General features: G+C 38.0%; 4 protein-coding genes and 1 non-coding gene across 7 annotated transcripts; 2 read left to right on the forward strand and 3 right to left on the reverse strand.

Annotated features, from left to right (window-relative positions):
• Positions 1–219: 219 nt before the first annotated feature.
• LOC131770544 (uncharacterized) lies at positions 220–4,099 on the forward strand. Its single transcript, XM_059086262.2, has 3 exons — positions 220–2,093; positions 2,574–3,055; positions 3,724–4,099. Exons 1-2 carry the CDS (start codon positions 509–511, stop codon positions 2,945–2,947), a joined length of 1,959 nt encoding a protein of 652 aa, XP_058942245.2. The 5' UTR covers positions 220–508; the 3' UTR covers positions 2,948–3,055; positions 3,724–4,099.
• On the reverse strand, positions 3,285–13,192 carry LOC131770565 (cation channel sperm-associated protein 4-like). Of its 3 annotated transcripts, XM_059086284.2 has the most exons (17): positions 13,140–13,192; positions 12,946–13,016; positions 12,726–12,845; positions 11,855–11,937; positions 11,185–11,227; positions 10,053–10,253; positions 9,363–9,525; positions 8,760–8,835; positions 8,267–8,325; positions 7,501–7,611; positions 7,133–7,197; positions 6,815–6,925; positions 6,357–6,438; positions 5,732–5,808; positions 4,756–4,863; positions 4,233–4,340; positions 3,285–3,506 (listed from the first exon to the last, which is right to left on the reverse strand). In XM_059086284.2, exons 2-17 carry the CDS (start codon positions 12,964–12,966, stop codon positions 3,306–3,308), a joined length of 1,629 nt encoding a protein of 542 aa, XP_058942267.2. In that variant the 5' UTR covers positions 12,967–13,016; positions 13,140–13,192; the 3' UTR covers positions 3,285–3,305. The 3 variants fall into 3 exon arrangements, with proteins under 3 accessions (XP_058942267.2, XP_066020091.1, XP_066020092.1); XM_066163994.1 differs by lacking the exon at positions 4,756–4,863; XM_066163995.1 differs by lacking the exons at positions 12,726–12,845; positions 12,946–13,016; positions 13,140–13,192 and having other exon boundaries at positions 11,791–11,880.
• A 513-nt stretch (positions 13,193–13,705) lies between these two features.
• Trnal-caa (transfer RNA leucine (anticodon CAA)) lies at positions 13,706–13,824 on the forward strand. The gene is made up of 2 exons: positions 13,706–13,743; positions 13,779–13,824. It is a non-coding gene; the product is annotated as a tRNA-Leu (tRNA).
• A 533-nt stretch (positions 13,825–14,357) lies between these two features.
• LOC131770540 (uncharacterized) lies at positions 14,358–20,296 on the reverse strand. The gene is made up of 6 exons (XM_059086259.2): positions 19,933–20,296; positions 17,935–18,275; positions 17,068–17,419; positions 16,406–16,497; positions 15,694–15,807; positions 14,358–15,037 (listed from the first exon to the last, which is right to left on the reverse strand). Exons 1-6 carry the CDS (start codon positions 20,093–20,095, stop codon positions 14,807–14,809), a joined length of 1,293 nt encoding a protein of 430 aa, XP_058942242.1. The 5' UTR covers positions 20,096–20,296; the 3' UTR covers positions 14,358–14,806.
• Positions 20,297–20,571: 275 nt separating this feature from the next.
• Positions 20,572–24,488, reverse strand: LOC131770541 (GPI mannosyltransferase 2). The gene is made up of 4 exons (XM_059086261.2): positions 24,412–24,488; positions 23,305–24,335; positions 22,485–22,617; positions 20,572–21,888 (listed from the first exon to the last, which is right to left on the reverse strand). The coding sequence occupies exons 1-4, from the start codon at positions 24,478–24,480 to the stop codon at positions 21,694–21,696; spliced, it is 1,428 nt and encodes a 475-aa protein (XP_058942244.2). The 5' UTR covers positions 24,481–24,488; the 3' UTR covers positions 20,572–21,693.
• Between the last annotated feature and the right edge of the window lie 793 nt (positions 24,489–25,281).

The raw sequence follows: 25,281 nt of genomic DNA on the forward strand, positions 1-25,281 counted from the left end.
CAACCCGCCCCTCAAAAAAAAAAAAAGAAAGAAAGAAACAGCCGGACGAGGTGCTTCTCAAAGTTAAATTCCAACTTTAAAAACATCAATTCTGTTGACGTCTTTTATTCTTATGAGACTTGTGTACATCTGCGCATGCCAGTTTTATAACAACCTTAGCTCCCACTCCCCCCACGTTAATTTCCACGGTACATGAAAAAACCTGACTGGTTGCTTAAACAGACTATGGAAATCCGCACGGCGACACAATTTTGTTGAAATCTTCAGGCTTGTTTTGTATGAACCACATCGTTATGGTAAGGTAAGCAAAAATTGAGCTTAAGCATAATAAAAAGGGTCCCCTTGAAAGAGTGAGTGGTCTGTTTTAGATCGCTCATTACGGCGATCAGCAATCACTTGCCGATGCTTGGGTCGTAGGTGAAATGCTGCCTTCAAATTATGGCGAGTTTTAGAGGATAGACAGACCTCGGCGGCAGCGGCAAGACAAGCTGTGCAGAAGTAATTTGGAATGTCGGCAATCCAGCGGAAATTGAAGACAATCCTTATACTGTTGGTTATAATATACTTGATCATCAACATTTATCACACATCACGAGCTATTTTGCGAAACGAAACGCAGATCGCTTTGTTGAGAAAAGTTCAAAACAAACCGCTATGCATGGCGCAACAGAAAATAATTCAGCGTCTTCGAAGACTCACCAAAGATTTGACTTATGTTAGAATGTCTGTAGATCGCGACATTGCCATGGCGAAAGTAATCGACGGTCATTACGACAACCTACGACAGCTTCTTCGAGAAATCGAGTTTATTACGAGTGCTAGTGTGGACTCTAAAGATGGGCGAAGACGGTCCGGTGATAATCAGGTGAAAGAATCGCAAATTGTATGTCCCGAAGTTTATAAAGGATCAACTTATGGCTATCCGTTTTACAGAAAAGGTTTTCAAACTGAAGAATGTTCTGTCAAACAGGACGTAAATGAACTTGTGACATTAATTTTTGATGAAGTTGTTTTAACGACAGAAACTGGTGACCAAATAGAGGATTTCACCCCTACAAGTCGTACTGGCAGGTTTATTATGTTCCTTGAAAGCGTGTACCGTTTACATAAAGGAATCCGAACTCATTTTATTCTAGGAAAAAGTTGGAATCAACATGAAATCGAAACGCTAAGGAGCAAAATAATCTTTGATTTACACACCAAAATTTACATCCACTCTCTCAGAAACTACACGTTTAGCAAAGGAGAGTTACTTCAACACATTATAACTGGAATAAAAACTCAATATATCTTGATCGCATCCAGTTTGACACGTTTTACAAACGATATCAATCTTGAAAGGCTTCTAAGAGTTCTCTCGACTCATAAAAATACGTTCTTTGCGGGTGGCAGTTGGAGAAACTTTACGGGTCACTGGTCAAACGGCTGCCTTCAAACGCAGCTTAAAAATTACACCTTGACTTACAAATCCGGTTATTATCGTTCATTTAGTGAATGTTTAGTTTGCGATTACATATCTGGCCCATTTATGGCAAAAACATCCGTGTTGAAAGAATTTAAATTTCATTTGCGCGGAAATAATGGTATTTTCCAAGAACTGTTCCTGAGAGTAAAAGATCGATATTTCAACTCACATCCGGGACTTGGTCACTCTGGGACCTCGGTCATCAGTTGCCCGGATGTCATGTTCCATCGGCAGCCTTCTCCGGTACTTGACGAAGATCTCGTAAATTTTGCAAAGAAACACAGCATTAAAAAGATAGTCGAAGCCGATGGCAAAACTCGATGGTTTGGTTGTAGAAGGGGTGTAAAGCATCGTGAAGAAGAAAAATGTCCCTTGAAGTCAGGATTTGTCGTTCCACCATGCTGTTTGGAGAATTTAGCAGATGCAATCAAATTTGTGATGGAGCAATGCGAAAGAAATAATATAACTTGCGAGCTGCAAGAAGGAACATTATTAGGAGCTGTTAAACTCAACAAGGTGTTGCCTTGGGAAAGAGATGCCGATATTGCATTTCTCACTGCAGATTTTCCAAAGATAGTCAAGATAAAAGACGCGTTCACTAGTCAGCGATATGTGGTCCATGAAATAAGTAAGTAGGAGACAGCATTTACCTTATGTTCAGTTTCAATATCAAACCTGTTAATCTTCTTTTGGGTACTCACAATCAAAGCGAGTTGATTCGAGAATCTATCGATGACAAAAGGACCTACTAGCCCCTGTCATTTCCCAATACTCAAAGCATAGCATAACATGCAAAGAAATGACTGATAGTATGATAAAATAAAATTAATCTGCCGCATATTTCAAGAGGGAACGGAGGCATATACCCACAAGCAGCCATGAATATTTCTCTCTTTTGTTATACAAATTTTTATTTAACCTTTTTTCGGAAGAAAAGCAATTAGCTTAACGACACATGCACTGCTGACTCCAAGAAATGTCTGCTCATTAGGTACTTGAATACATTTCCTGTGCAGTTTAAAATTTGAATGGTTTTGGTGTTCAGCCGCCAAATTTGAAAAAGGTTCTATAACTTAGGCCATGCTTTTAGCTTTATATTCCTTTTCAGAGGAGCCATGGTGCTGTGTAGAAGGAATTGAAGCTGGTGGTAAGATTGAGCTACTAGCTGATGGATGGTCCATTCAGATGTACGGCCAGCATCGGATGAACCCAAGAGAGATCCTCGTCAATGAGCACCTCCCCACGAAGGTCCTCTTTAGCGGAAACTGGTTAAACGCTCCTTACAATCCAGGGCTTTATGTAAGACATCGCTACGGTCAGGAAGTTTATAAACACGCCGAACACTGGTTATCGACTGGAAAACAGTCCGGTTGGGACGCATACGAAACTGAAGTGTTCAGTTCATGTCCTGTGAAGGGATTCCACGGGTGTCTTGACCAATATGAGCCTGACGGGTCCATACAGTTCGATAATCACTGGTAAATCTGCCTTCGATTTAATTAATACTTAACTTGTCGGTATCGGTCTGATCTATTCCGTACAGACGATGTGGTTTGGTTAAATTGAGTTAATCAGCCATCAGGAAGACAGGTATGTAACAGTTCTAAGGCTAATGTGTAAGTTTATTGAAATTTGATAAATCTCCGAGACGAAGCAACCCTTAAAATTCCCAAGAAAAACTGTTCGACTCTCATTCTCAATTGATATAACAGATGATCAAACTGAAAATGAAGTCAAGGAGGTCACAATGAAAGCTTGACAATGAGATCATAGCTCTGCGTATACTCGAGTCTTACTTTAACATACAATCTTCGACAAGGTTTTTAAAGACTTCAAGTGTTCACCCTTTATTGAAAAAAGTAGCCGGAATGGAAGGCCTTCTCCGTTCATCAGTTGAATTTTTCTTTTGTGTGACTGTGCTCACCAGTCTAGCGCCCTCTCGCAGCATGGACCCCAATGTCTCCTTGCGCGAGTCAAATAGTTTACCGTGCTCCATCTCCATCAGGTTCGACATCAAATCGCCACCAGTTATCTGTGTGGGCTGAGGACATGCGAACAGTGTCAATCACTGTAAAGGGTTGAGTGATTTAGATTAATATTATTGCTTTTTCTTCCAAATGACATAGTAATCCATGGCAGGTTATCAATTCCCCCTCCCCCCCCTCAAGTATTCCTTTGGCTTCCATAACAGTTTGCTGGCACCTATTCATACTCTTGGATGGAGAGAGGTACTACTAGAGTAAATTTTCTCTCCCCAGATCACAACACAAGGAGCTCGAACTCACACCTCTCAGTGCAGAATGGTAGACACCAGGCCACCACATTGGACACTACATGTATGATAGAACTTTGAAAATAATGCATAGAATACTCTCCCAAGCGCATCTTTGGTTAAAAAAAAAAAAAAAAGATCACGTGACAAAAATAGACTGAGAAACATCGCACGAAGTAATAAGGTCAAATTACAATATTGTTGTACTGATCATTTTTCATTACACAAAATAGTCAAAGTATTGTTTACATTTAACAGACTGATGGCGTTCTTCCAAATCCTTCAAGAATAGTCTCAGCTTAGCTTGAACAATATGAACAGATATCAGTTTGCTCGGGGAGGAATTTAAACTCATCTTAAATAATGGATACGATCACCCCAATAAAAAAGAGCCAAGATTCTCTTCTTTTCTCTAAAAAGTAATCTAATGATTTCCCTCTGATATTTAAACAGTGTTCCTACAAAATCCAAAACTCAAAGATGCAAATTCCATACCTCAAAATTATCGTCGCTCCTGGTTTTCGTATCATCGGGTTCGTTGTCGTTCTTCAAAATCCCTTCCTTCTTCGCCTTCTCTTGTAGCTCCGACACTTCACCAATTATCTGAGAAAAGAGAAAGCATGATCACTGAGTAAAAACAAACAAAACAGCCGTCAAATTACCCTCTATAGCAAATAACATGTATCCTTTCCCCACCGTGAGTGTCTAAAAAAGAATTCTCCTACCATAGCAGCATAATAAATGATTCTGTAGCAATGTAGATATTCATGAAGGAAGGTAAAGAAATGCCAGAAAATATCAACTCAGTTGGCGATATTGTTTGATTTGATTACGAACCCCTGGAGCCAACGTCATAGGGAAAGTACGGAAAACAAAGGAAGGACTAAGAGGTACAAACATCCGCCTGGTTACCTCTGGTATGACAAGTACCAGTCACTGCACTTCACGACCACAGATCAATTTACCTTCACTCGAGACATGACATCTCCATTGGAAACTATTCATCCTACTTTCTCACCTCATTGATCTCTGCCTTGATTCTTTTCGATTCTCCCAGATTTTCTTCGATCGCGCTCAGAATGAGGAAATAATTTTCTAGTTTCTCGGAAGGAATTTTTGTCAAGTCCTATGTAATAAAAGATCTATTTAAAGAAAGCGACCAAATATTTAACCTCAGGACAAAAAGAAAGAAGCTATAAATCTAGATATAATTGAAATTTCCCAACACCAGCCGCTCTCCCGGGAAATGACGTCGTCGCTCACCCATGCATGTAAACGAAAGCAAGACACGAGAGAGATACAAGTCTACTTTAAGAAAGCGACCAAACATTTAACCTCGGGACAGAAAAAAAAAGAAATTATAAATATAAATATCATTGAAATTTCCCAACACCAGCCGGTGTCCAGATAAGGCATCGCCGCTCGTCCATGCATTCAAACGAAAGCAAGACCCGAGAGAGAGGCTCAAGTCGGGCCTGGTATAATGCACTCTCGGCTCGACAACGCTGCTGCCCCAGTTAAGAAATTAAGTCCATTCTGAGAGCAGCGGCAATCGAGGCCACATGCAGAGATTAACAAAAGCGTGCCAGGATAACAACGACAAAACTTGGTTTCTTGCAAGTTTTTTAAGTACTAATAAAAAAGTAACCACTCATGTTGTTCAGAAGGAGTTCAATGTTAACAGTTAATTGTTGTAACACCTCTCTTCACTGCAAAATAATTCACTAATTAAGTTGGAATAACTTGCTTTCGCCACGTGGCAAATCTTGCATCAATGAGAAACATTTGCATTTGATTTGAAAGGGAGACATTACTCAGACTATTTAATTTTCTGTTGGATCTTTCTTAAAGGTTAAAGCAAAGGTTAGCCAAATCAAAGATATAATGTGCCGTTGTGCCGTTTGACGAACTTTTCAGTAAATTAAATTATTTGTCTATCTAGTGTAATACCTTTTACACGCAAAAAACTTTCCTTTCAATAAGTCAAATCTTACCGGTAACTGAAACGGCATTTGTTTCAAGTACACAAAACTTGGAACTTCTTCAACTCCCACAGTCTTCAGAGTGGTGTCTGAAAATTGCAAATACTAACCTTAGACCTGCCGGTTTTGTGAGTGCTTTGAAGCTTTGTGCGGGGAAACCGAGAGAAGGAAAGGCGAAGCCGCGAAGGGTTTAAGACGGGATACACTAGTTTCTTTTTGATGCTCCACTCCCCGTTTTCTCGGCTCCATCCGCGGCCTATTTCAAGCGATCGAGCGCCCCAAAACCGCAAGCTACGCAGGCTACACAAATTCGACCGATTTCATAAGTCTTTACAGTTCTGTCAGCGTCCAGTATGAGGCTGATGTAAGAACAAAATGATAAGACACTGGAAATTCTTGAGCTACCAGAGCGATGATTTCCGCACTGTACAGTCATTTCTCCAGAGCCTCGAGAATCCGATTTAGTCTCAAGTAATCAATATAGTGCCCCGTAGTTAGTTCTTTCATCCTCATCCTTCTGCCGCTTAAAATTGTTTATTTCATTTCAAGTTTTCTTAAACATTTTACAAGGCTGCAATCAGTCAGATCGGGAACTTAATGATTAAAAAGCTTTTTTGCGCGCCTGGACACAACTTACCATCTCCGTCAAGTTTGGCTTTGAGGTCATCTTTTTCTCCGCGATCTTTTCCTTCGGTCTTCACATCCACCATAGCAAATTCCTTTTTGAGTGAGTAAATGAAGGTGACAGTGAACACACAACTCACATATGGCATCGCAATGCTTGAAACACAGTCGGTAGAGGTTTTGTCAATTGTATTGGTATTGTAAATTAGCCCCCGTAAAGACTTTCTAGAGCTAACGTTTCGAGCGGCAGCCCTGCGTCAGAGAGATGACGAAGGGATAACGCTCGAAACGGCAGCTTTCAGTAGAAACTCTTTTCAGTGGCCAAGTTACATCATGAACTCAGTTGATAACAACAAACTATCTCGTTAGGGTTTTAAAGGATTGGTTTAAGCAGTGAGATTCGTTGCGGAATACAGCTGTTTACACCAAATCTTTCGTTTAAGTATTTTACCGTCAGAGTTTATCACTAACCAGATTTGTTACCACGACAGCCACAACAAGGTTGGCGAAAACGAACGCACCAATCGCTATGAATACAAGGAGAAAGAGTCCTCCACCAATGTAGTACGTCTCTCCAACATCCTGCAAGACACATAAAACACAATATAGTAAAAACTGTAACAAGACCTTCCTCTCTGACAAGTTCCTCCCTCTTCCAGAAATAAACATGTCAAAAAAGTAGCCCTGGATAATAACACATATACCACAGTACTGCCTTTCATTTGAGCTGCGTAGCGTTTAAGCAGTTCAATATGTTGTGCATCATCAATAAGTTTATCGTCTAATTACCTGAAACGCTTTGAAAATCTCCATCCAGCCATCTTGAGTCAGACAAACAAAGAGATAAAACATTGCTGAAAGAAGTTAAGTAAACGCGACTCATATGATCGGAGAAATGACGCTCTGAAGTTTGAAATCATAACTGAGTTCCTGCGCGCAAAGCGCGCAAGCGGAAACCCATGCTTTCTACTCACAGACACTCATATGACCGGAGTATAGCATAGTTATTAAGCAGACTAATCGTACAGATGCCTGTTTTTTTAATTAGATTTGAAATGTCATTTCCCTTGATTTCCCTTGATTTCCCTTGATTTCCCTGGTGGCATATCGTTTCTTTTAAAGATCACTTTATAAAAAAAACAATAGTGAAAGGATACAGCTCGAGAGATTTCCAAAATACATGGGAACAATGTCTCTGAACAACGTGACGCCAATCACTGAAAACACCAGCATGATAATCACGAGCAACAATACTATATTCGCCATGTCTGTGAAGAGAAGAGATCATGCTATTGGGCTACAGTGTATGTGTTATCTACAAAGGGTTCTCCAGATTAACTAAGACAGTATTGTGTATGGCGACCGATAAACAAGCGGCCGTGTCGCACTTTTTATGCTTAGCACACGATCTCGGGGTCTCTGATAATTTTCCCACATTGCTTTCCCAAAATTACAGCATAGGGTTGTAACACTACTAGCTAGCTAGGTGGCTTGGATCACATTTCGATCGAGTGCCGCTTATCTGAGACAAAAGCAGTTACAATGGCGAATCATTGCGAAGGAAAACATCACAAGCAATACATGAAAAACGTAAAGACCGAGTGAACGAGAAGTAAAGTGCTGGAACAGCAGAAAAACGCTAGTAACCGATTCATCATACTGTTGCACGCAGTTTGATTAGTCGAGAGGGTGGCTCCAGTGTCCAGGTAGGCGTAATAAAAATAACGACGAAACGCCGGTTTCTTTCCACACTGAACTGTTTGTTTATCCTATACACTCACTTATAAAATTCAAATGTTACTAGTTGTCATGCATACAGCCTAACCCGCCTATAGTAAATACTCTGACTCTGTATAGGTCCAGCTTGTCACGGTAACACAAGGCATAAGAGCTAGAAAAAAAAAAAGGAAAAAATGACCTCACCGGGAACTGACTGTAATATTGTCTGCACAACAATCTGTAACCCAGGCAAGGAAGTGATGCTATAATCAAATTAAAACAAGACAAATTTAGTCAACTTAAGTCATAAACACACCCAACTATCTACTGCTTTTGAGAAGTAAGGTAGCCTGTTTGTGCGGCCGTGGCATTATTTCCATCATACATAACAGTTTGCCAAGTGTGAAGGGAACTTTGCTTATCATACTAAATGGCTTGCCGGGCCCTCACCACAGTCTCTACCCTTTCCCTCTTTGCCCCTAGAAAGACAGTTGGAACCATGAACCACTGACTACCTTGACTTACTACGCCTCTAATTTAAAAATAGAAAAAAAAAAAGAAACATGACCTATCACTAACTGGTAAACATGTAGGTTTAATTTTGTCAGCTCAATACGACGAGGAAAAGATAATACAATACCACCTGAGAGTTCTCTACTGTTGTTAGACTGGTTTTTCATTATAATCAGTTTTCTACCTTCTAAGACTGCGGAAGGCTCTCAACACTCGGAGAATTCTCAATACACCTCTACTTCCTGATCCTGTGCTAAGCACTAACAATACCATAAAAATGCCTCAGTGGTAATAAAAAAACAGTGATGAAAACAGTTATGTACTGCAGCCTACAAGAAACTAGCTAAGTTCCTCTTCTGGTCAGGTTATCAGGGATGGAAAAAGACTTGATCACAAGTGAGTTCAAGGCATAAGAAGCGCTCATATGAGGTGTGAAGAGGTTGATAGCTTGAAAAGATACTGGATGGATATTAGTGGTGGCACTTTTATGGCTGGCTTTTTGTCCACTGTTTCAAAGATTGCATTGGAAATTTGGAGAATTTGTTTTTTTAGAAGGAGGTATTTTCAACTGGACAACCTACTTTGTACAAATGAACCTCTGGTATTGTCTAAACTAAAAAATTACACCTGATGCAGTCATTTTTAACATGTTTTGTGGTGAGATCCTGTCCCCTTCTCCCTCCATTTACTCAACTACGTGTATTTAATTTGAATAAAAATACCAGAAGGTGGAAAAACAATAAATTGCAAGTGAATATTAAAAACTTCATATCAACAATAAACTCACAAGGTCCAAGAAGGAGAGCCACCACAATGAAGAAATCAAGAACATTCCATCCCCTCTTCCAGAACATAAAAAATCCATGGTACCATTTGACAAGAATCTCACACACAAAGATTGTCATCAGGCATTGATCTAACACTGAGAACAAATGACTGTACTTCTCCTCCTGTTGAAGTATCAGGAAATTGGAAAAAATTTGAACATTAAACTATTAGCCGATTATTTTCCTGTTTCTTTACATCATTCCCTGTGAGAGACTGGTGGCCTTCAGGTAGTGGGCTGGACTGGTGGAGAGGTTCAGGTTTGGGTGCTGACCAGGATGTTTCGCTGTGTTCTTGGGCAGAGCACTTTCCTATCACAATGTCTACTACCCAGGAGTATAAATGGGTACCAAAGAGAACTGTCTGAAAATGAAATTCTAAGGAGGGTGGCAGGGTGGGGCTAACATTGGACTGGTATCCCATCCAGGGGGTAGCAGTAATATTCCTAATTGATTCATGCTACAGAAACAGGGTTTTTTTACAACATAGCTCTGGCTGGACAGATCACTTAGCTCAAGTGCAGACTTCATCTTTACCTTTTCTTATATCATTCTTTTATACTTCAATTCTTCATGAAAATACTGACAGTACACAGAGAGAAGGTCTACTAAGTAGACCAGGATCGTGTGCTTAAGGGTTGTGTTATACTCACAAGTTCCTGGTCTGTCTCAACAGCAATCAGTATACTGTTGAATAAAATGACACAGAGAATTCCAGTTCTGAACACTGTGTTGGACAAAAACTGCCCCAATAGCTCGTTAGAAGCATATTCCTCAATTGCCTCATCATCCAAATCCACAATATCCCACATGTTTTCCTCCTCATTCTCTTTTGACATCAGAAGTTCTTCTTTCTAAGAGGTGAAAGAAACATGCTAACCAGAAGATGTAGACTTACTTGGGCAAAAATTTTATTACATATTGTAGCACAAAGACAAAAAATGTAACTCTGTGGCTGGAGCACCACTAGTTCAGTTATATCTTTGGCAATTACTGCATCCCTCAGGAAGATTTCATCAATTAAAGTGTAAGGACATGAGGAGCAAAGCTTTCAGAGACAAGTTTAATTCCATACTGGTTGCCAATGAGGGTTGTGGTAGATAACTTACCATCTCTGCAGCCTAACTCTGATGGCAGAGTTTGCTGTAGCACCTATAATAGCCTGCTCTCACAGGCTAAACTATGGCTGTGTGTCAAGGGGCAATGAGCCTATATTTATTGGACCCACCTATAAGAAGTGTTGGTGGAGTGTCAATGCATGTATCAGGGTTAGTACCCCTTTTCAGAAAATAACTTTCGAGGACTTTTCCAGTACTTTTCTAAGACTCCAAATTTTCACCTTAAACTCTTTCATTACAAAGATTTCTAAATCAATTCTCCTTATGGTCTACAATAATTTCCTCATAACATAAATTCTGAAAACTTTTATTGCTTGAGTTAAGCAGATTTACAGGAATTACCAGGGCCTGTAGTCTGTAGTCTACGACTTTCCAATGTCAATATAAAATTCCAGGACTTTCCAGGTTTCTCAGGACCTGTACAAACCCTGACATATATTTTCAGAAGTATGAAAATAAGACAAAGGCTCAAATTCCAGATCCAAACATGTGTAATAAAACAAAATCTCTCTCCATCAAACTCAAAAAGGACTGTAAAACTAAAGAGCACTGTCTGGTGTTTCAATTTTTGTTCAGTGAAAGCCTTGAAAATCCTGTTGACACTTCCCAAAAGGTACTTTTGTTACCATATATTTTTAATTTTTAATTGTTTTTATTTCAACATTACCTCATTCTGTACTGCATGGAAAACCGCATGGAATTCTTTCTCACTGCATTGAAATCAAAGAAATTGAACAGGATTGACATTACATGATAACAGTCACCAGGTCTTAAAAGATTTTAAGTTATCTCTATATGTGAAAAGGGACAAGTCCATCAGTTAACAAAAAGCACCTATTTGCCAGGATTTATGTCATTCAGTGGCATTGCATTTTAAAAACATCTACTGAAAGTAGCATAAAACAGGCAATAAAAGAGGCAATTCAATATTCAGCAGCATGAATAGTGTGGAACTTTTACCCTCTTAAAAGAAAAAATGCAAGACAGTACACATATATGCAAACACCTTACAATAATTGGTTATTTCTAATTAGTAAAACCTAGAAAAAAACTCCTAACTACTAAAGCTTAATAGTGATAAGCATCTAACTTCTCAAAACAGTATCACTCCTGCATCAAACATAAATACCATGAGGACAAAGGAAATGATTGGGAAGTCAAGAAGCTTTTGATTGTTAAAAGTGTATAGAATATAGTGTGGAGAACTTGTCTACTGCTGTTAAGGTATCAAGGGTAAATAAGTTTTATAATTTACAGTAGGGTGTATTCATACTTTGGATCAAAGTAATATTGACAGACTTTCAGTTGATCAGGCAGAGCACAAAATAGGGCTTAACCTTTTCTCTTCTTCCTTGTCCTTTCCAGAAACATCTTTCAAAATAGAGGTAACCTTCAGGCGGAGCATCACCCTGTCAACAGTCTTAAAGAATAACCACAAGGATAAACATGACTAGCAGAATGGCATGAAAATATAAGTAAGGGCCTTACCATGTCCAAGCAACCTATGTAATTCAACGTGCAACTATGCTGCACCACCATCATCACCACTTCCTAGATCATGCTCATTAAATAACAACTTTCTGGGGAGGGGACACCAATGGCACAATGTTCAGAGGTATTTAAAGAGTACTGACACATAACTTCTGCAAGTCAGGTTTGCTTCCTAAACCCAGCATAAGGCAAAGGATACTTTGTTAAGCATTCTCCAACCCCACCCCCCTCTTTTCCATGAAAACCAACAAGAATTTGTTGTCTACACACACATAATGAACCAGCCGTTGTTGTGCCACTGCTAGATTATCTGTTTATAAATTCATTCATCTACTTATTTTTCATAAAATATTATTCATCTCATCACAATTTCATAGACAAGGTACAAATTTTTCACAGAGGATATTATGTCGAAAAGGCTATTTCTATTTTGATCTATGCGGACTACTAACTCTTTCCATAAAGTTCACTATCTACACTGTAATTCATACATACAAATGTTCATGTGTTCATGGCCCTTAAAAACCTTTCAGCCATGCTTAAGATAGCTCAAAATTACCCATTGCTTAAGATTTTCTTTTAAAAAATTGACCGTCATTTTTTGAAACTCAAATGATAATTCCTGGGATAAGCACAAAAATCTGGTTGATGGTATTATACAATGTCTACAATGGGTAACTGATGAGTCTGTTTATATGTTAAGGGTTTTAAACTTACACTTTTGAGGGAACTGGTCATGTTGGTTTTCTCCTGTTTATCCGCTGTTTCCTCTGAACCACCTTCATTCTTGGAGAATCCTGTGGTGATCTTATTCAAGAGTTTGACTTGATTTACACCCTAAAAATCAACATTTCAACGCTCAGATGCAGAGTACTTAAAAATTGAAAGACGCTATAGCACTTGGACATACAACTTGGTCTAAAGAATTAAGTGCTACCTTTTTGAACCTTGAAGCCATTACTAAATTTAAACTCTGCTCAGCTGATATTCAAGAAATCGGGCTGCAAGCTAGCAAGAAAAAATTAAAACAGCATCAGCGTCAATTTCAACTATTTTGCGCTGACCAACGGTAAAAATGAGTTGGAAGCAAAATTTGAAAACGGCAGAAACCAAACTTATTGCACTGTTTACCACAATGTACGCGATGTTAAAAGGACAGGTTATTCATAACAACGTGTTGTTTCTTCTTCATTTCTCACTGTGGCGCGTTTCCACTCCTCAGCCAATCATCGCACAGTTTACTCGAAGTATGCATAACTAGCACGTCTCCAACCTCCGTCTTCCAAGGATCAAGAGGGAAATTTCGGTAATAGCTGGTTTCGGACGTGGTAAAAGGTTCAGCCCCGTGTATTTTTGTTTGTGAGAGTGTGTTAGTTGTCGTTGTTTATTTCCCATTATGTTTCTGCTTCTGTAAATTTTTTTCCTTTTTTTTTCGTTCTTTATGCTGTTGCGTTTTTTTAATCGATTTTAACTTTTCCTTTTCATGGAGGTAAAATGAGACTCATATGGTTTCTCTTAGCCAGTAGCTTTTGCATCATATTTCTGTTAAGATGGGTTTTTGTTCACTTACATCCCTCTGATACGTTAAGCCAGCTTTCATCGACATGAGCCCGTGCTGCTGTTCACAAAACAAAGCCCGTTTTCTTTTATGCACTTGTTGCGATTTCTTTAAAAAAAACAAACCTTAATTGTAAGTAGTCAGGATGGCCGAGCGGTCAAAGGCGCCAGACTCAAGGGGTATTCCCTTCCCAGAACTCGCTGGGATGAGTGTTCTGGTCTCCGAATGGAGGCGTGGGTTCGAATCCCACTCCTGACAACTATACTTTTTTATAACATTTTCCCCTCGAGCAGCATGCGAGAAAAACAGAACGTTCTTCTTTGACTCAACGATTAATAATGGTAATAGGACCGAGTGGAGTCCAATTCCAATCATACGAGTAATTAACAAAATCCGGTTTATTAATCACGAGTATGATTACAGACAGAATTGGACAACAAGAAGTCCTGTTACCAATTAATCAAAACTATGACAGAATTTGAGAAAGAAACTAAACGTCGGGTATACATTTTCATAAAAATATCAACATTTAACTCGGCGAAATGCGAGACAACAGCGCGCGCTCATGACGCGTTCTGTCCATTTACATAGGCATGACGTGTTAACTGTCCCTTTAACTGTCCTAATATATACACTGTCTAATTACAAGCATGACGCGTACACTGTCCTATTGGTGCTCAAATTGGGCTGGTGATAACCAATCACGTTCGAGAATTTTGCTATAGTTTTGATTAGCCTGTGTACTGCAACCATGCACGCGTCTCTTATATTAGAGAAACACAGCTCCACTGTTAAGAAAGATTGTCTTTCGTTTTATTTACTTTCCAATTGTTTCTATATCCTTTCACTTAAGATAGAAGAAAATATATTTATACAAGTAACGTTTCTTTCTGTACGTATATACAAGCCAGAGAAATTTTTTCTCCCAAGACAACTTAACAGCTTTATCTGTGTTCAAACTCCGGATCTTGAACGACACAGAACGTCAGAGTTTGTAACAAAGAATTAAATATGAGTGTCGAACAATCATCTCTAATAAATAATTATTTTCTTTTTTTGTAAAAATAAAATCTTCAATTTTGCTTTTTTAAGCCACACTGAACCAAGTATATACAGGACTCCATGTCGACTGGGAAGAAAGATAAAATTTTGTTTGTATCAACTGTAAAAAGTGATTTGATCACTAGTATTAAGATATGTACTTCCATGAACACGAGAAAAAATTAAGGATAAACATTTCTCAACTAGCTCGTTGTTCCGCCAAACAGATAGCGATTCTTCTGCACAATTCAGTATCGATGTGTTCAGGGAACAGTAACGTTTCATTCTCCGTTGAGCTGACTGATTTGTATAACTGTGCTTTCTTCCTGAAAATGGACTTCTTCCTGTCTGTTTTGCGCTTGAGTCCGTGCAAGAAGTAATCCAACTGACCTACGTCAACGTCTACAAACAGAATCTGTGGTTTCGTAAACTGAAAGTAAAAAGTACAAAAAACATTTGCATCAAAGACAAGTCTTCGCAAATTACACATTTACATTTTTTTTGTTTTATGTTTTTTTTCTTTTAGCTCCTTTAGCAAAACCATTTGTGACAAGGAATCAAATGTTCTTTGATTCTTGACCGTCGGTCATCAGCCCATTTGAGCTGCTGAGTTACAAGAGGAAAAACTTCGTACAAGACAAAGTGGGATAAGAGTGCTTTGGGAATCAGACAGGAGAGGATACAACGTCCCTTCTGTCGCTAATCTCCGTTACCTGGACTTCATTTTCACTACAAGGTTCGCAGAAGCCATAGCCCGGAGTGTTGACGATACTTAAAACAGTGATGTCGTCCAGGGATTAAACCTGGAGCACTTATTCCAGAACTTCGAATTGTCAACCATGCAATACACCTGATATAGCATGGTGAGTAACTACGTCTATTCCACAAAAAGATGTTCTGAGCTTGTGTCCAAACAAGAAATCTTAAGTCATTTTTCAATCCGTTCTTAGCGATGAACCCAACATTCATGGTATAAACAGGGTTGATTCAGATCCAGAATCTCCCAATCACGTCAATATTAAACGCTTGATCAACAGAAAGCAGAACTTTGCCGCTGAACTTGAGACTTCTGAGTTGAAATTGTACCTGTTCCGAGATATGTTCCTCATCAATGGACGTCCCTGATACATCAACCAAGAATGAACGCGACTGCAGTGCACTCTCATCCAAATGTTTTGCGAGTGCTGAAAGGACATCTTCCTACGATGCAATAAAAGATGATTTAACACTTCACGACAGTTAAATAACCATCCCATATAAACGGCCCTATAACAGCAATTCTCAATTGAGTGTCGAGAATATTCTGGGATAGCTTTGGTTATGCTCAACATCGCCATAAGATTGGTCCAGAAAAGTCATGCCACTTAATCAACCAATCAGATTCAAAACTTACACCAATCGCGACTTGGTCACTCGCGTTTTCCCGCGCTCAATGTGATATCTTCCTTCGCTATAATTGGCTGTCGTTATGTTTTTGGTTTTAGTTTTCCAACATTCAATCGAAATGTGCTCTTTTCGACTTCAAAAGTAATGGTCATACCGATGAAACTTTCCTCTTTGACTGAATTTGAAATAAAATCAGCGATTGCCCATGACTGTAAACAATGACTCTTTTTGAATATGTAATACTTTCTATTAACACATGGCTGGTGGGGTGAAGTAAACTCTGTGTTCTGATTGGCTACCATAAACGTTTGATGAAATGATTTTAAAATTCTTTTATCCAGCCTTCTTTCCTTTTAATGAATACGTGCTGTAATAAATATATGCTTGCAGCCGGAGAATGGACAGTACTTACTGCAGAGGCCTGAGGTTCTTTGATGAGTTCATGAAGTAGAACTGATTTCATGGGGTATCTGTTTTTGTCTATGGATTGATAAGTCTTCTGATCTATCAAAACCAAAAAAATATATAGCTATATTTCTATATGCCTTAGCACCATAATTAACACAATTCTTCATAGGGGTATGCCAAGCAGCAGGTTACTTACAATCTCACGCACTTTAGGCCAGCAAGGTTTGCTGGTAACTACATATAAACAGTATTCATTTGACAAAGTGCCTTAGGTGGTTATTAAATTTTCGCCATTTTCAGCAAGAAGTACCTTTATTTTCCATCACCAAAACAAACTAATATCAAAACGTGGAGATGTAACACAAACATAGAATTAAGAGATTGTAAGTCAGTAAAGAGGTAGTGGTAAATACTCCTCTTGTTCACTTCAAGGTTAGGCACTTATTAACTTTTCCTACCAACTTGTACATCGGGTGCTTTTTTAAATAAATACATGAAACATTTTTTTTTTTACGTGCTTATTTGAAGTTGGGTACTAGTTTAAATAATTACAGTGATACTGAATATTGAATATTTCTGCTAGTCCCAGGGCAGCAAAGGAGAGCACAAGTCAAGCTGTAGTAAATATGAGTTACATAATGTAATTCACTCAATCTGAGAACTCACCAAATGAGAAGAGCACAACAGTGTTGATCACTTTGCTTGCACTGAAATCCATTTCAGCTGCAAAAAAGTCCATCATAGCATCCCAGATATGTTGTACTTGTGCTGCAGATGTGTCAACCTGCACAATTCTGTCTTCCAGATTAAAATAGTTCAAGAAATCTTGCACTGATTTTTGATAGAGTGCAAAGCGACGCTTAGTCCTACTGGTGTCCATTTCATCCCCTTGATCTGAAGATGCATCCCTGGGATCTTGGCTTGGAGGCTTGGCACATGCAGGGGAATGGCTGTTTCTAATGTTCTTCAGAAGATTCTCCTTGGACAGTGTCAAGTTTAAGGCAAAAGCACAAGGACACTGAGGAGTAAACAAACATATTTAACTTGTCAAGGTGAAATGAATACACTGTTAATGTCATTAAGATAAGACATGTTTGGTGTGATATGGGCACATCCTTTCTGTCCATGTCAAAACGGATTTTTGAAGCACTACGTTATCTGAATGGAGGAAAAACAGAAAACTATAATGAACAACTGTGAAGCAGACATGAAAACCAAAAACAAACATGCCATACATGTTACAGCAAGCCTATTCATTGTAAAAATGCCACAAAGAGCAGGTAGCAACAGAGATAGATATGTAAGCACTCTCACCTCTTTTAAGTTAAAACCCTTTAAAAACCTTGGAGTAACTGGCATCTAATTTCTCCTTACAATATTTCCACCGAATCAAAGTCAGGACAATAAAGGAAATGAATCCATCCAAGTTACAGATTTATGACCCTTTACATGACTAATAGATTGACATCTTCAGCCATAAAAACATCCACTGATTAAACTTAAATATGTCATTAAATACAAGTTATAGAATACCTTCTGTTCAAACTCTTTCATTTCAATATCGCATTTCTTGATGAAGTTATCCACCCTCATCATAAACTTGAGGTTGGGAATAAGATCCACCAGTATTGGCTGATTTGGGAACTTTTCAATCTCTTCCAGAAGTATTTCCAACACCCAATCCAAGGTAAGATATTCTGGATTATCTTTCAAAAGCTCAGCCAGTCCATGTGTACCAGAAACAGGGTCCTTCCCATCTTCTGCAGCTCTTTTTGGCAGTTTCTGCAAGATTAAATCTTCTGCTGATATGAAAGCAAACCCAAACATGGCTTTGAGGTCATTCACAATACATCCTTTAGCTGATCCAGGACCTCCTACACAACATGTAAAAAAAAAAAGGATTTCCAGTCAAACTAATAATTCTAAAAATCAAAATAGCTTTGCTAAACCAAAACTTTAACATAACAAAGATGATCAATTTAAGAACAAGATGCTGTGTTGCTGTAAATCTGTTCATTAATAGATTAAACATGATATCAAAATGTGGGAAGACCAAGAGTGGAGCATGAAGCACAGTCAAGTGTATCACTGACATTCTAACCACATTTTGACATCCTCTGAAACTATGTCCTCCAGCAGATCATACATAAGAACCAACTAATCCAAATGCATGTATAACTCAGCTTATCATATAACTAAAATATAGAACATATTTCTAAGTCTTGTATTTGTGAACTTAGGATTTGCTTTATTGGTACAAAGACTGAAGGTTGCTCAAATTAAATGACTAGGCAAAAAGGAGGACGTTTGGAAGTTCTCCCTTTGTATGGACTCCAAATCCTTTGTCTCAAACTAATTTGAGGGGCACTTTCAGCCTCGTCTTGTGGATAGAAAACCATGATGAGAGGAAGGTAGAGGATTTTTTTCCATTTTGCAACTCATATATCACTATGCCCAGATGAAAAGATGAATTTTTAAATTTATTGTTTGCTGACACATTTTCACAACATAGCTAACCATCCTTCATGAACAAATAAAAAACTTTGCGGACTCCTAGAGAACATAATTTCTGTTAAATCATATTAATCACTCTGTTGGAATGTGCGCAGTACAAATAAAAGGTTCAATCCATGCACTTAATACCGCATGCTCTTAGCGGTTTAAGTGCTAGAGCAAGAGGAAAGATACTTCATCGAGCTCTCATCGTAAATATGAAATTACTCTGCTTAATTATAGCTCATTGTGTACACAGCGAAAGAAAGCTAAGAACGCTTTACGAAAACAAAGTTTTAAACCAAAGCGTGACTTTACTTCTGTATGGAAGGGGAAATTCCTCCTTCATTAATTTTTGATACAATTTAACTACAGATCTTATTCTGCAACCAGAAGAGAACATCACGCTTTAACCAAAATCTTAAAAGCAAGCGGCGAAGATGTAAAATCAATATATCTGCTGATGCACGCCAATATCTATTGACACAGAAGAAGCAAGCGAAATCGGTTTCTCCATTCATAGGGAACTGATGGTTCTTTTTCTAGTTCAATAGAATAATTAAAACAATGGCTGACATCAGCGTAAAAATCAGTCTTTGAATGTAAGGAGTGAATAATTCATGGCTCGGCTGAATGCAAAAAAATAGCCATCTTGAAACAACTTTAATGTGATGTAGCCGCTGCGATGGTATCTTTTCTTTCTTCTGGCATAGACAAAATGCCAGCTTTAATCCAAATTGTCCCTGATTTTCGGCGGTTATTGTAAAAAAATTTTCAATATATCCGCCATATATTTTCTTAAATGAACCAAACGAAAATTCAGTAGTCAAGAGTCGGCTCTTCTGCGTTCAATTTACTTCGAACAGATGTTTACTTCCAACAGGGAGAGCCCGCTGGATATCAAAAATATTTCTGTGATTAGCATTTAGCGGCTGTGCCAGGTCATATACAAAAGCATACATAGTTTCATAGCAGAGTAAAAGGACAATAAATTTCAATGGAGTATTATTAGGGCAAAGAAGAAGAAATATCACCAACCGAATATGAACACAATTCGTCGCTCTGGGTCGATCTTCTTCACACCTTTGCCAATCTCGACCACAACGTTTGGCTTTTCGACTATGGTGTTACGCCGACTAAAATCAAACTTGGATCCTTCCTTGTCCTCTTTATCCTTGGGGGTGCTAGTTCCACAACCCATTTTCTTGATACAAGCCTCAGGCAGGTCAAAATGGCTCAATTACTGTCACAAACCTAATCTCCATTGCCGACAAATGACGAGTACAAACAAGCTAAAAACGTCCTTCCCGCCTCCAGGCCTCCCTACGAGTTTCTATGGTAACGTTTTTCGCGGCAAATTATCCCGTTTCTTCCAACAGAAAAATATTCTGTTTCCACTCTCCTCTAATTGTAGCCTTACTCTTGCTTCTTTGATATCGGTCCAGGTTTTGATGTCAAAAGTATGGTATTGTCCCAATTGTGGGCTTGTAATTTAAAATTCTTTGTTTTATTCATGCAAAATCCTCTTGAGAATATTCATGACGCGCGAGGTAATGAGGAAACCAAGCACTTATCACGTCCGTTTAAGCGGTTTTTATTTCATTATTTCTTCTTTGTTTCTAAAAATGATCTTAACAAAAGAGATTTAGCACAAGTGTTAACTATTTTTTCGGATTACTTACCGTGCAATGGAGGAAAAGTAGAGTTAATTCAGAAAAAACGTCATAGATAGTGAATAGTGAACGTCCAAGTTATTATGATGGTCCTCAAAAGAACTGTTGTTGACGGTAGTAACTGACTTTTGGACAGCCTTATAAGCGGAAGTCATCATCCAAGAAATTTGGAATTTAAACCACAAGATCCCACCATTCAATTCATCCAAACCATAGAAAAGATGAAACAATCATCAAATATTCTAAATGAGCCTAAACACTACTCGTTTTAACTTACCCAGTGGTCATGTAAATTTTGGAAAAATTATTTCCATTCGATTCTATTTTTTTCGTGAAATTGTTTGGTCATACATCATTGGACTTACTTGCATATAAACTAGCTCTCCAACAAGTTCTTAGCATTGGTCCATGAAAGTTCAATGGGTTAATTCCTAAGAGGATTAGTTCACTTGCATGAAAGGGAGACAACATTTAGTAGCATGTCTGTTACTTTTGTTGTATCAAATCTGAGGAACAGCATGCCAGTTGACCAGTATGTTGTCATGAAACTTGGTGTCTTTAGAATTAACTTAAGATATTTTTGTTCGAGTTAGAATTTTAATGAATATTTGCTATTTCTATTTATTTATAATTTCGTTCATCTTTCTTCTCAAGTTTCCAGTGATTTGTTACTAGTATTTTTATATATGCATAAGAAAGCAAGTTTATTTCTTTATTATTCATTTTATTCTTGCAAAGGGCTATTGATCAGCATATGAAAAAAAGCGATATTCATGAAATATCTGAAATACTTCCAGTGCCCTGAACATCATTTATTGCTCTGGTAAGCCCATCACAAATTGTTTTGTATTGAGAATTTTTCTAAAAGGAATAGTGCACTTCCTAATGGTTTGCAGGTCTAATGACCCATTCAGGATATTAGGAGAACACAAGAAGTGTTTGTAAATCACTTGCCTTTATCATTTTTTCCCAACATCCCATGTGGGTTACTGCAGCTGTAACCCAAGTGCTGTCTATTGCTTAAATAAATAATAAATACAATCATTGCCATTAAAACACATTACAAGCACTTATGACTTTTGGACTAACATATTTAATCTGGGCTTTCAGATGCAGTAAAAAAGCTTTAGGTCCAGGGATAAAAATTGCAATGTAAAGCGGTTCCAATGAAGAAGTATGACAAAAAAAAACCAATGATCAACTGAGCTTTCCACTTTCTTTTGTCAAGTCTGTGTTCTTGGCAAGAAGTTTCTTTCATGATGACATGCGCAGAATACCAGTAAATCACAGGGGAGGCAGAGGCTATAAATCGTGTAGTGACCTGATAAAAAGAAAAAAATCAAGAAATTACAACATAATTATAAAGCAGCAGCTATGTAGTTAATACATGTAGTTGACTGAACTCCAAAAAGAAGCTCCTAGTTTTAGCCCTGACAGGTTCATGGTTTTATCAGTAAGCGAGAGCAAAAAGAAGGGCCAACACCAAGAGAGATTCACACAGCATTGTGAAAAATGACAGAAGCCATAATTTAGGCTTACCTTGTTTAGTTTCATTCATGCTCAATTAAACTAGAAAAAGAGGGACTGCTAAAAACCCAGTAAATGGGCCACCTCATAAAAGCATGTTATGATAAACTGAAAAAAAGGTTGATGTTACTAAAACTTGTTAAGCCAGAAATTGAGAAAAAAAATCTGAAACACCACAATGCCATCATCATTTAATGAAAGCACAACTTGAAAGAGGAAATAAATTGAAAAACTTCAATGAAAGTTCTCTGGCAAAGGGAGAACCATACATTGTACTTGTGTAGAGCAAGCAAAATAAATACCATGCAATATTTTTTTTAAGTTCCCTAAAGAAATAGTAATGGTAACTAATTAATTTTAGAAATGAGAGAGAGAAAAGCTTTTACCAACCTGTACATGCATGGATGTCAAACCAAACAAAGACATGAAAAAGACATGGACAACATAAACAAAGACATCAGGGTGGTGGTAAAAATCAAAGTCTTGTTTGCCAGTTATTCCAACATTTTGACGAATTGGCTTCCTTTATAAAACAGAAAACAATATCCTCTCAGTAAGAACTTTCTGACAGATTGTAGGACCCTTCATCCAATGGAACACTTTCATATAAAAAAAGATTTTTTTCTTTCTGAGAGCATTCCAGTTAGTTCACCAAAAACATCATCTTTCACTTTCATTTTCACTTCAGTCAAGGCTTTAATACAAGTCATGACCATTACACCAGCAATACATGCAAATTCTCTTGAAATCAGACTTTGTTAAGTAAATACTCCACATAATATTGTATTTTTCATATTGAAGTGAAAATAAAAAAATCATGAATCAGAAATTTGCAGGCTATCAAACTTTTTGTCTACTGATTAAAACAAGGATCTTTAATTGCCACTTGGCACCTGTTTTGATATTTTTCAGACCCTGAATAATAAGGCATTACATTATAAAATAGAGGAAGTTTCTAGAGAAACTGTAATGCCGCATAGGCTGAGAAGTGTGACATGATAATTTGGTTTCATCAACTTAGCTGGAAATGTAAATTGGCCAAACTCTGACAGAGGGCTAAACTTAAAATGTCAGCTTTGGAAAATCTTTATCGCAGCCAGTTTACATTATCAACACAGTTTATATGATCAAATTATCTTGTAATACCTGCCACTGATGCTGCACCACAGTTTCATGAGAAAATTACCCCCTTTACTTAATAAACACATACCTTGTCATTTTTTCAGACTTTTCCTTACTTTGGAGCAAGCCAAGAGTCTTAACTGTTTCAATATTTCTATTGCTCAAACAGTAGATCAGTACAGCATTGAGACTCAAAATAATAACTGGAGCAGCAAGAGCAAAGTTTGGTACTTGCTTGACTTCAAAGTAACGTAAAAATCCAACATTCCAATAATTGTCTTGAATGTATGAATAAGAAAATGGTACCAATTTATCACACCATGGACTATGAGTCAAATCTCTCAGGAAACTCCTTGGTAGCATACAGTATAAATAATATCCATACAACTGGAAAATAATGAATGGAACAAGCACAATTCCATTTAAAACTATAAGTCTAAGGAGTAGTATTGCTCCTCTTTGTACATGCCAAAAAGTGAGAGAACCAGGGTCTGTAATCAGTGAAGGTAATTCTGAAGAAACATAGTTTTTAATCATTCTGTGTGCAAGAAATCCACATGATAAAACACCATTTGAACGAGTAGCGCAGCCAAGACCAAAAAGTAACAGTGGCAGTGCTGTACAATTTTGTTCAAGAAAACACATAGCCGTAAACTGTAGACAACAAAATAAACTCTCCGTGTACAGACTTGACATAAATACACTCGCAGGGTTGAAGCAAAAGAGTAGTGATGACAACATGGCGGTAGTCCTTGAACCAAACAGTTTTAAAGTCAATTTGTAAAGTGAAATAGCTGCTAATGTGAACAGAGTTGAATTCAATATCCATCCAATCGCTAGATATAAACTGCGCTCGTTCAAAAAATACTGAAAAGGTGGATGGAGTAATCGTACCAAGATCCTTAATATCCAAGGGAACAATGGGAAGAAAGCCAAGTATTGTTCGTATTTATAATCGTCTTCGGCTATTTTCATAAAATAAGCAGCATCCCATTTGCTGAAACCTTCAAACATTCTTTGAAATATCAAATCATACCACGAAGTTGGTGGAGTTGAATCTCCGTTTTCGTTGATAATACTCGAAGAGTCGTAATCGTTGATGAATTCATTGACAAAAATCTGAACAAAAAAAAGCGCAAATGTAAAGTAAGATTCACAACCGATCGCTACATTTTTTTTTTTTTTTTACTCCTACCTGAGAAAAGAGCAACAGAAATCTCGAAGATATAGCCCAGCGCGCCACAACTGCAATCTCGTCCGCCATATTGAGGTTCACCATGCCAAACACTGTTTTATTGCAGGCTCAAAAAATTGACTCAAAATAACTCCCAGGATAGCGCGCGAAATGTGCATGATGGAGATCTGGAAACTGGAATGAGGATATAGAAAACTGCAGGGGGGGTTATGGGCGAGATTTCGGAACTTTTAAGGCCATTTGAGTGTTTTATGTGTATTTTGTTTTACTTTCATTTTTAGCCTTCGTAGACATGCCCGAGCTTGGACTCTGTAAATACATAGAACACGAACAGCGGGCAGAATCATAGACTACGACAGTAATGGGCTTCTGACTTCGAGGATTCGCTCCTTTTCGGTATGTTGCGCGTGTACAAAAAAAAAAAAAAATCCGACTCTGCTTTCCACTCCCAGAGTTCTACGCGGCGCACTAGCGAAACTTGCGATCATTTGCAAAGAATTTAGATCACTTTTTCCATAAGCGGTTTCCGAAGGTGGCTGTACGTTCTGTAAGGCGAAACCAAACACGAGAGCGTGCCTACAGGCTAAACTGAGACAGCGGTGAGAGGTCTCACAGGCGGTGGAAGACCGCTTATATACGACTTTTAATGAAGTCCCTAATATGATCCCTCGATTTAACCATATGCATGTTTAAAGTGAAAAAGACAGTGAGAAATTCCATAGAATTTTGCATTTTCATGAGGGAATTTATTTCAAGACAATTGTATTTTTCGCAAATGTTGTCGTTAAAGGCGTAATCTAATCTCGATTTGGTGATGTAGAGAGACCTGTAACTGTTGAACCAGAGAACTATAATTGCATATGAATGAAG

The sequence above is a fragment of the Pocillopora verrucosa genome, chromosome 3 (assembly GCF_036669915.1).
Source record: "Pocillopora verrucosa isolate sample1 chromosome 3, ASM3666991v2, whole genome shotgun sequence".
Lineage (NCBI taxonomy): Eukaryota > Metazoa > Cnidaria > Anthozoa > Scleractinia > Pocilloporidae > Pocillopora > Pocillopora verrucosa.